Source organism: Pyrus communis, chromosome 2 (assembly GCF_963583255.1).
Source record: "Pyrus communis chromosome 2, drPyrComm1.1, whole genome shotgun sequence".
NCBI classification, from domain to species: domain Eukaryota; kingdom Viridiplantae; phylum Streptophyta; class Magnoliopsida; order Rosales; family Rosaceae; genus Pyrus; species Pyrus communis.
This window is the reverse complement of record NC_084804.1, coordinates 13,524,807-13,534,057: the sequence shown is the minus strand read 5'-3', so window position 1 is coordinate 13,534,057 and position 9,251 is coordinate 13,524,807. Positions and strand designations below refer to the sequence as shown.

Genomic DNA, 9,251 nt, shown 5'->3' with positions numbered 1-9,251 from the left:
TGGGAGGAAATTACTATTGTCAGTCTAAAGTTTTCACTTTTGCATTTAAATTTTTTTTATAATACACTTGTGAGGTGTTTAAAATTATATTATTATAGCGTTAATGTATTTCATTAAATTATTACTTAAATATCAATTAATGTATTTATTTTTTAATAGTGACATATCACAAAATTTATAAATGTAATCTACAAAATCAGTATAACTAGAATTAAAAAAGTGATGCTAGGAAGATTACATTTGTAGACAAAATTTTGAAAACTAAAAGACATGAAAGTTGATGATTAGTTTATTACTTAAACTTTGATAAACATATTCATTTCTATTAATGACATATCATTTAATTTACAAATTTTATTTTAAAATTTAATCTTTTTAACATTATTCTTAAAAAAAAAAAAAAAAATGTCACAAGTCTTTGGGCTGGTTTGGTATTGTTGTGCTTTAAAAAAAACTGCTTCTGCTGTGCTGTGAGAATAAGCCGCTGTGAAATAAAGCAGCAAAGTGTTTGGTAAACTTTTTTGTAAAAGTGCTTTTGAAAAAAAAAAAGCAGTATTAGAGTGTTTGGTAAACTTTTATGTAAAACAGATGTGAAAAAAAACCGATTTTTCAAAGTTGGGTTTTGCAGCTTCTTGTTTTTGGCTTTTTTTTTCACCTCAAACTGTGAAAAAAAAATTGAAGCTGAGTGTTTACCAAACACAAAAATAGCTCCCAACTTTTTTTAATAGCAGTTTTTTTCAAAATCAGCCTTTGTCCTCTCAATTCTCAAACCCCCCGGTAGGAAACGTAATCCCCTTTGAGGGTTTGCCTTTGCCTCTCTCTTCGTCTTCGTCTCCTCCATTTCGCGCTTTCCTTTTTATTTCCCTCACCCTTTCGCTTTCGCCCACCACCTCCTACTCCTCCTCTCTCCACCGCTTAAACATCGATTTTTGGACGCCCGCATCCGCAGAAAACGCCATAGGAAACAATCAATTTGGGGAGAGGAAGCAGAAGACGGATATGGCGCCGAGTCCCGCATCGTCGACGGCGGAGAAACTCAAGAAGGACGGCAACACCTACTTCAAGAAAGAGCGATTCGCGGCCGCCATCGATGCGTATACTGAGGTATTGTTGTTTTGTTTCTGCAATTCGTTGCCCTCGTGTACTTTGCCTGTGTGGAAAATTTAAATGTTAAAGGTTTGATCTTTGTGATTGATGATTTTGTGGTGTTGTTTTTTGGCATTTGGGTTTTGAAGGCAATCACTCTGTGCCCTAATGTTCCTGTTTATTTTACGAATCGCGCTTTGTGCCATCTCAAGCGTAAGTATGTATGATCACCCCCTCTCCCTAGTTTCAATTTTCGTTTTCCTTTTTGTTTGTTGGATTTCATTAATGGGTTTTGAGTAATGCAGTGATTGGACGAAAGTCGAAGAGGATTCTCGGAGAGCTATTCAGCTTGATCATAATTCAGTTAAGGTAAAATTCTTATGTTTTGGTTTTGATTTTGTTCTTTTTTTCTTTCTATAAATGTGTTTCTACGATGTTATCTGTGACATGAAAATAGAGCGGTGAGATGTTTGGAAGAGTGAGATTTTGGTATATTGATATATCCTTTTGTGTATCGGCTCGAGATGTTGTCGTGGTGCTGCAGGGGGTTGTATTCATTGTTGAATTGTGATAAATTGAATGTCAGCATTTTAACGCATGGAGGTCGGGTCAGAAATCGTTGGCCTACATTACACGCACGAGGACTTTGTCCGTTTGTTACCTTTTCTAACAAGCCATCAGTTTATGAGTTGGATGCTATATATACAATTTGAGCACATTCAAGTGGCAAAAGACGTTTAATACCAGTTTTGTTGCCACCCAGATGCATAATATGAATTTTCACCTAGATGATAGCTTGAAAGCGGGTTCCTTCTATGTGCTTTGTGCTCTTGACTTTTCTGTTTGAGATTATGATCTGACTTCTGAGAACCTGTGCTTTCTTGTCATTTTTCGCTTGGTTGCAAGTGGATATTCTGTACTTTACACTTTTAAACAAGTATTGGATGGGTGGAAGTTTGTATTGTAATGTTGCATATCGTGTATGTTTCCCTGTACACTTCTCCGAGTCTTGCACATTAACCCATTGTCATCTGGCCATTTTCCTTTTTTCTAGAATCATCATCTTGCCGCATAGTTCATTGAAAATTTTATGCGTGACAGGGTAACTATATATTGGGGCTTGCTTTACTACAGAAGCAAGAGTATGGCGAGGGAGTTAAGGCACTGGAGAGGGTAAGGAGTGCTTTCTGTCTAGCTTTCTCTTATCATGAACATTGAGAAAACATCTCTTAGTATGCTGCTTTTCAGTTTATGATTACGATAGAAGAACAAATTGGAGGTCAATCAAACTCACAAAATTTCTGCTAAAAACTACTTATATCTAGTAAAATTACGAAAGTTGTATAACCTATTCAGAAAAAAAAAGAAAAAGAAAATACAACTGAGGATACTTTAGAAAGATTATGGCTTTTTTGATCTTATTTTGAAAGTTACATAATCTCATAGAACAAAGAGGGTTATGAGAGGCTGTATTATAGTTGCATCACAATGATGCAATTGATATTCACCACTTGCTTAGAAGGCCTTGCTCGACATGCTTGTATATGATGTAATTTGAAAACAGGGGGGAAATCAGGTGTATTACAGAAGCTTAAGCAGTCAAATGGCACTAATACTGTATAATATCCTGCCTGATTTTATCATAATACTTTTATTATTTCATAGTCCTTTCAAACTATTATTTCATAGTGTTCATACTGCTTTTAAAACCTGTTTGTTGGATATAGTTGCTTACGACGTGGATAAAATATTTGAATTCTACTGAAGTTTGTTTGAACTTCCTGTACAGGCTTTGGATCTTGGGAGGGGTGCGAGTCTGAATGATTATATGGTAGAGGAGATCTGGCAGGAGCTTTCAAAAGCAAAGTACATGGAGTGGGAGGAGACGTCGAGCAAACGTTCATGGGAATTGCAAAATTTGAAGTATGTCTTGCTTGGGTTCAGGCGTATGATGTCTGAAAATGTTTTCAATATTGAAAAACTGTTGATGTTCGTTTAAAGGGAGCTGGTTCATAAAACTTGTTTCATGTCTCAGAGAAGCTTGTGAGACTGCTCTCAAAGAGAAACATGACTCTTGTCAAATGGAAGGGTTTTTGGATGAAGCTGCTACTACCCAAAAGAAACAGTTAGAGGCGTTAGGAAGAGTGTTCGAGAAAGCTGCAGAAGCTGACACGCCTAGTGAGGTCAGTACATGGTTTTGGTTTTCTTTGTCTTCCATTCTCAGTTACTTTTGTTGTGACATTGTTAAAAAAACTTCAGGTGCCGGATTACCTATGTTGCAAAATCATGCTTGACATATTTCGTGATCCTGTGATTACTCCAAGTGGGGCTACATATGAGAGATCAGTGATCCTTCACCATCTTGAGAAGGTATATGTTGTCATATTTCATCTACTAATACAAATGCCTTCTCTGCACTGGTGTATATAATCACATTGATCTCTGGCCTTTTTTTGGCACTATATACCAGGTTGGCAAGTTCGATCCAATCACTCGAGAGCCGCTTGATCAATCAGAGCTAATATCAAACTTTGCCATAAAAGAAGCAGTTCAAGCATATTTACAAGAGCATGGTTGGGCCTACAGAGCATAGTGAAGGTTGAATTTTATCGGAAACTTATAGAGTCGATAATTGTGTTAAAACATGTACCGAACTACCTGTGGCAGACTGCAGTGTCCTCTTTGTGTTTTTGATATTTGGTGATGTGCCCTAGAATCATATTGAGGGTCCTATCCTTTCAGAAAATGTATATAGATTACAATGAAAACCAGTTCTGCACTCAGTGCCGGTGTAGATTCGTCCTACTTAACATTGTTGTGGTTTACTAATTCGGTCTCTCTTTGGGTCCTCAAAACAAGTTTTTCCGCTTCATATCGATGTATACCTTCAAATGCCGGGCTCGATTTGAATGTTTTAAATCGGACCGTTATATCTGATGGTCTAAATGATCTCACATCACAATCTATATGCAACCCATTGATGCATTGTAGAATTTTCGCTCCAAAGTTTTCTGTCTGTTTTCTCAACGAAACTGTGATCCACCTGTTTTTCATTTAGATCTGTTCATCCTATGATTGTTAGGAGGCAGTGAGCTCAATAGGCAAATCCTCCAAACCACTTAAAAGGAAAAGGGATGAGGATTATCTCCGGATCCTCTTTGTGAGGATTTTGGGGATCAATTCATCATAGTCGTTCATCGTATATTGTGCAGTCAACTTTTGTTAAGTATTTGTTTGTGTTCATTTTTAAATAAAAAATTCAAAATAATTTTTAGCCACAAGATGACTGAAGAATGATATGATGCACTGATCCATGGGATCCTCACAAAGAGGATTAAGATAGAATCCTATTACCCACCCTCTAGCAAGCCTTTATTTTATTATTATATGTTTTTTTAATTAATTTTAAATCAGTTAATGAATATTTTTACATATATTTGTAACAAGAGATGGACGGAATGTAATAAAATTGTATGAATCACAGTAATATTGATTCCTTCCCAATTGGTTAGATCGTAGGTGTGATGATTTACTTCATGGACGAGGTCTCTGGTGAAGTCAGTTGATCCTATTACTGTAAATTAGAGTAAAGGTTTTTTGTTTTTTTAATAATTTTTTATTATTTAAAGAAAATTACATCTCGTTGAAAACATTTTAATTTTCGTAGGGTTTTCGCTTGCACTCTCCCATATATAATGCGAACAAACTCGGCCCACAGTAATCCCGAAAAAAGAAAAAACTGTTCACATCCTCGTTCACTCTCTCTCGCTCACAAAACCTCCCGGCGGGACTCTAGGGTTTTCAGAGACCTCATCTCTCTCGGTCGACCGCAACCATGGCGACCACCACCGCCGCGGCTCCGCGTCAGCTCTCTCAGAAGGAGGCTGACATCCAGATGATGTTGGCCGCCGAAGTCCACCTCGGTACCAAAAACTGTGATTTCCAGATGGAAAGATACGTCTTCAAGCGCCGCAATGATGGTACACTCTCATCTCTTTCCATTTTTTCAGATATAGTTCTGATTTTTAGTTTTTATTTCTGCTTTTGCAATTGTATCGATGCTGGGAAAATGCATATTTATTAGACTTTTTTTATTTTGTTTGTATTTGAAATGATGGGCAATCTATATTTGTTTTGCCAGATCTGTTATTTGGATAATTTAGCTCTAGGGTTATTTGTTTCTGTAATTTTTCTTTCGAATTAATATACATTTGTGACTATCTGAACTGATTCATTTGGTTCAATTTACTTGGGTTTAGAAAATTAGATGGTTTTAATATGAATTGATTTTGTCTCGGGACTGTCCGTGCAAGAAGCTCTATAATTTGTCATGTGTGTGATAAAGATGTTGTGAAGCGCATTAGTATGCGGTTGTGGAGCGCAATATTGTGCTAATCTGTGTTATTGTTCGTCGTATTGTTTCGTTAGCTGTTGATTCGTTTCAGGACTAGCTTTCAGTTAACGAATTGGCATTTTAGTGATTAGTTTTGGTTGTTCTTAGGGATTTACATTATCAATCTTGGAAAAACTTGGGACAAGCTTCAGATGGCTGCCAGGGTGATTGTTGCGATTGAGAATCCCAAGGATATCATTGTACAATCAGCAAGGCCCTATGGTCAGAGGGCTGTCCTGAAATTCGCTCAACACACTGGCGCTAATGCTATTGCTGGAAGACACACGCCAGGTACTTTCACAAATCAGCTCCAGACGTCGTTCAATGAGCCCCGTCTCCTCATTCTGACTGACCCACGAACTGACGCTCAGGTGATGATCATATTCTATTTCTAGTGGCATTGTATGTTCCTTCTTTGTTGCCATATTTAAGTTGATGTTTTTATTCAGGGCTTGTGTATATGTTATATATAATTCTCTTAGTTATTTCCCAATTTTGATCTGCTTGTTTTTCTTAGCGTGTTCTGATAATCGTTATGTGCCTGCAGCCAATTAAGGAGGCTGCTTTGGGAAACATACCAACCATTGCTTTCTGCGATACTGATTCCCCTATGCGTTATGTTGATATTGGCATCCCTGCCAATAACAAGGGTAAGCACAGCATTGGATGCCTTTTCTGGCTCCTAGCAAGGATGGTTTTGCAGATGCGTGGTTCTCTCCTTCCTGGGCATAAGTGGGATGTCATGGTAAGCCCAGAACACCACTAGTAAAAAATTATAATGTTTCCGTAAACTTTTAATCATCGTCCAAAATTTCTTTTTGCAGGTTGATCTTTTCTTCTATAGAGACCCTGAGGAGGCCAAGGAAAAGGAAGATGAAGATGTTCCTCAAATCCCAGATTATGGAACTGCAGATTATGTTGCACCTGTGATTGGCGGGGCTGATCAGTGGCCTACCCAAGTTTCTGATGCTCCTTGGCCAACAGATGCCACTACAAGTGTCCCGGCAGCTCCTGTTGTTGGCTGGACCGCAGAACCAGGTTTCAGTTGTCAACTTTTTAGGGTTGTAAATTTTGTGGTAGAATCATCACATTTTGATTGTAATATCCTTGTTGGATTCTACAGGCTGTTGGAAACATTTATGCTTAATCACATTACATGTTATCAAGTATGCATCTGTTTTCTCAATCATGTACCTATTCTGACACAAATTTGTTTCTTCCCTATCTCGTTTATGTTTGAGTGCAGGCGCAGTAGGGGGAGAGTGGGATTCGATTCCTCCAACACAAATCCCTGCTTCCGCGGTGGAAGGTGTTGTTCCTCCTCCTAGTGGCTGGGAATTATGAAATTCTGAAGGGTGCTCGTCACAATGTCGTTGAATCTGTAGTCGGCTAGATTTTCTTCTCTCTTTTGGGATTTTGTAAAAGGATTATGATACCATTTCGAAAAAATGGATCGTTTTTGAAGCCGTTGAGTTTAGATTTGAGTTACTCTGTGAGGTCTAGACAGTGTTATCCTTGAATGATTTCTTTTTATTAATTTATCGTAATTTACCAAAAGAATTACATCTTTAATAATCAATCAAATGTGAGTTTTTATGTTTATAGCCAGAAGTCACTTTTATTTTATTTTATTTTAAATTGGAAAGGATGTTTTATTATGAACATAGAATAGCACAAATTATCTAAACACAAACAAGAATATCATGAACTATAACTGCGTCTTTGTAAAACAGACCTACCATGGACTATCAATATTTCTTTACTAATTTCGAAAAATGTCACAAAAAGGATCGACTATCAATATTCCTTACAAAAATACACGAAAATGTCTAAGAAAAATACAACAGACTAGGTGTGTACATTATCGACGTGATCCTCGGTGCAAAATTTTTAGCAAAAAACGTAAAGGTGAGCAAAAAGAGCGTCATACGTACCTCTAAGTCAAGTCAAATCAAATGGCACTTAAATAAACCTAAATACCTTCATACAATTACACCTAAAACTCTTGTAATATTCTGTGCTGGAGTTCAAAGTTGGAGGGGATTGGCAAACGAGTAGTATTATAATACAAACGGTTTTCTACTCTGATTTGCTTTACGTGAGTATTACTCTAAACAAATTCCGAGTAACATTTGACACTGACTTATTTACAGTGATTTGTTTTATCTAATCAGATTTTACCTTTCATTAAAATCGCATCATAATTAATAAACTAGGATAAACATTTAACTCTTGGAATCTCGAGTCTCTACATTTAGTTTTTGTGCATTTACTTGCATTTCACTAAATCTCGACCATTATAATAATCGATTCATGACATGACAAATGGAACAACATCAACTCCTCTCTTTTAACCCTTGAAATCTCGAATCTCTACATTTAGAATTACTCCTATCTTTTGGCGCGTCTCTTCAAGTCTTTCTTTCTCCTCTCTTTCGTGGTTATCCATTTATAACCAATCTGGTTTTGTAATTTTCTTATCAATAAATGGCATTACAAATGGAACAACATCATCTGTTTGTGCTACCATGCCCACGCAATTTTCATCAGCCATTGCAACATTCCAGGTCACTTCATCCAGATAATACTCTTCTTTCTTAAGATGAGGGAGTCCAATAATAAAAGGGTTGGAGCCCTTGTCGTGCCTTCCACACTTATGGCGTCGGTTTTGGCCTCGATTCATGTTGGCATGTGCTTCAAGCATAGCGGTTGAGCTAGTAGATCTAACTTGATGATGTTTCATCAACAACTGATTTTTTTTTTTTTCAGCATGTAGTAAGAAAGAGACCAAATCCTAAAATTTCAAAAATTTGTGTGCCTTATATTGTTGTTGTAAGACAATATTGATGACATGAAAAGTTGAATAGGTCTTCCTCAGGAGATCTTGTTCAGTCAAGTTCTTTTTACTGAACTTGAAAAGTGATTGGATTCAACAAACTTTAGAATTGTATTCACAAATTTAAAGTCTTGAAAACGTAAATACTGCCAGTCATGTTCAGGCAATAAGATATCCCTTCGATGATCAAAGCGCTCTTCCAAAGGAGTCATAAAGGTCTTGGATCCTTTTTAGCGAGGTACTCGGTCTGCAGTGCGTCATACACATGCCTTTGTATGAAGATCATAGTGGTTGCTTTGTCAGCTTTGCCAACCAAGTTATCCATCTCAGCTTCAATGGTGACCCTAAGACTCTTTGCAATGAGGTGGAGCTTTATATCTTAGACACACTTAAAGTAGTTTTTTCTAAAGACTTTGAAAGCGGTAAAGTCGAGTTTGTTCAAAGTCGACATGTTGCTATAACGAAGAGAATAAGATTGTGGTTAGTGCAACGGACAAAATGATCCATGCACAAGGAGTAGAAGATTCAGGTTCCATTGAACGTGTTTTGGATCAAATTTATCAAGTATTTACACAATCATAGAACGTTATATATTAATTACAACAAAATCAACTAAAATGATCATTTTTTAAAATTCAAATTATTGAAAATTTCATGTTTTGAATATGTCCTTGATATTTATTAATTTAATTTGTTCAACAATTTATATTTGATTTATGATCTTTACAAGTGATACTTTCAAGGGAGAATTGAACTCCAAATCTTAATGCCCTTGCATAAAAAGTGACATGTTTGAATCAAGCAATCACCAACTCTTCTGGTGCCCCTTTTTTTTTGGTGTGTTTGCAACTTTGTCCCATGCATTACTTTTTCCACTACACATGAGTTATTCCTTGATATCCATCCCCTGTTTTGTGGGGTTGGCTTGAATAGACC

The 9,251-nt window shown here is 36.8% G+C and overlaps 2 protein-coding genes across 2 annotated transcripts; both read left to right on the top strand.

Annotated features, from left to right (window-relative positions):
* The first annotated feature begins 780 nt into the window (after window positions 1-780).
* On the top strand, window positions 781-3,891 carry LOC137725480 (E3 ubiquitin-protein ligase CHIP-like). The gene is made up of 8 exons (XM_068464183.1): window positions 781-1,104; window positions 1,236-1,303; window positions 1,392-1,455; window positions 2,188-2,259; window positions 2,876-3,009; window positions 3,122-3,269; window positions 3,346-3,456; window positions 3,557-3,891. Exons 1-8 carry the CDS (start codon window positions 1,000-1,002, stop codon window positions 3,677-3,679), a joined length of 825 nt encoding a protein of 274 aa, XP_068320284.1. The 5' UTR covers window positions 781-999; the 3' UTR covers window positions 3,680-3,891.
* Window positions 3,892-4,803: 912 nt separating this feature from the next.
* On the top strand, window positions 4,804-7,079 carry LOC137725504 (small ribosomal subunit protein uS2y-like). The gene is made up of 5 exons (XM_068464217.1): window positions 4,804-5,066; window positions 5,588-5,850; window positions 6,027-6,224; window positions 6,304-6,517; window positions 6,726-7,079. The coding sequence occupies exons 1-5, from the start codon at window positions 4,922-4,924 to the stop codon at window positions 6,821-6,823; spliced, it is 918 nt and encodes a 305-aa protein (XP_068320318.1). The 5' UTR covers window positions 4,804-4,921; the 3' UTR covers window positions 6,824-7,079.
* The last annotated feature ends 2,172 nt before the right edge of the window (window positions 7,080-9,251 follow it).

Coding starts and splice junctions, on each gene's coding strand:
- LOC137725504 (XM_068464217.1), top strand. CDS start 4,922: ATGGCGACCACCACCGCCGCGGCTCCGCGTCAGCTCTCTCAGAAGGAG. Junction 5,067..5,587: donor CTTCAAGCGCCGCAATGATG/GTACACTCTCAT, acceptor GGTTGTTCTTAG/GGATTTACATTATCAATCTT. Junction 6,225..6,303: donor GGCATAAGTGGGATGTCATG/GTAAGCCCAGAA, acceptor TTCTTTTTGCAG/GTTGATCTTTTCTTCTATAG.
- LOC137725480 (XM_068464183.1), top strand. CDS start 1,000: ATGGCGCCGAGTCCCGCATCGTCGACGGCGGAGAAACTCAAGAAGGAC. Junction 1,105..1,235: donor CCATCGATGCGTATACTGAG/GTATTGTTGTTT, acceptor TGGGTTTTGAAG/GCAATCACTCTGTGCCCTAA. Junction 3,457..3,556: donor TCCTTCACCATCTTGAGAAG/GTATATGTTGTC, acceptor ACTATATACCAG/GTTGGCAAGTTCGATCCAAT.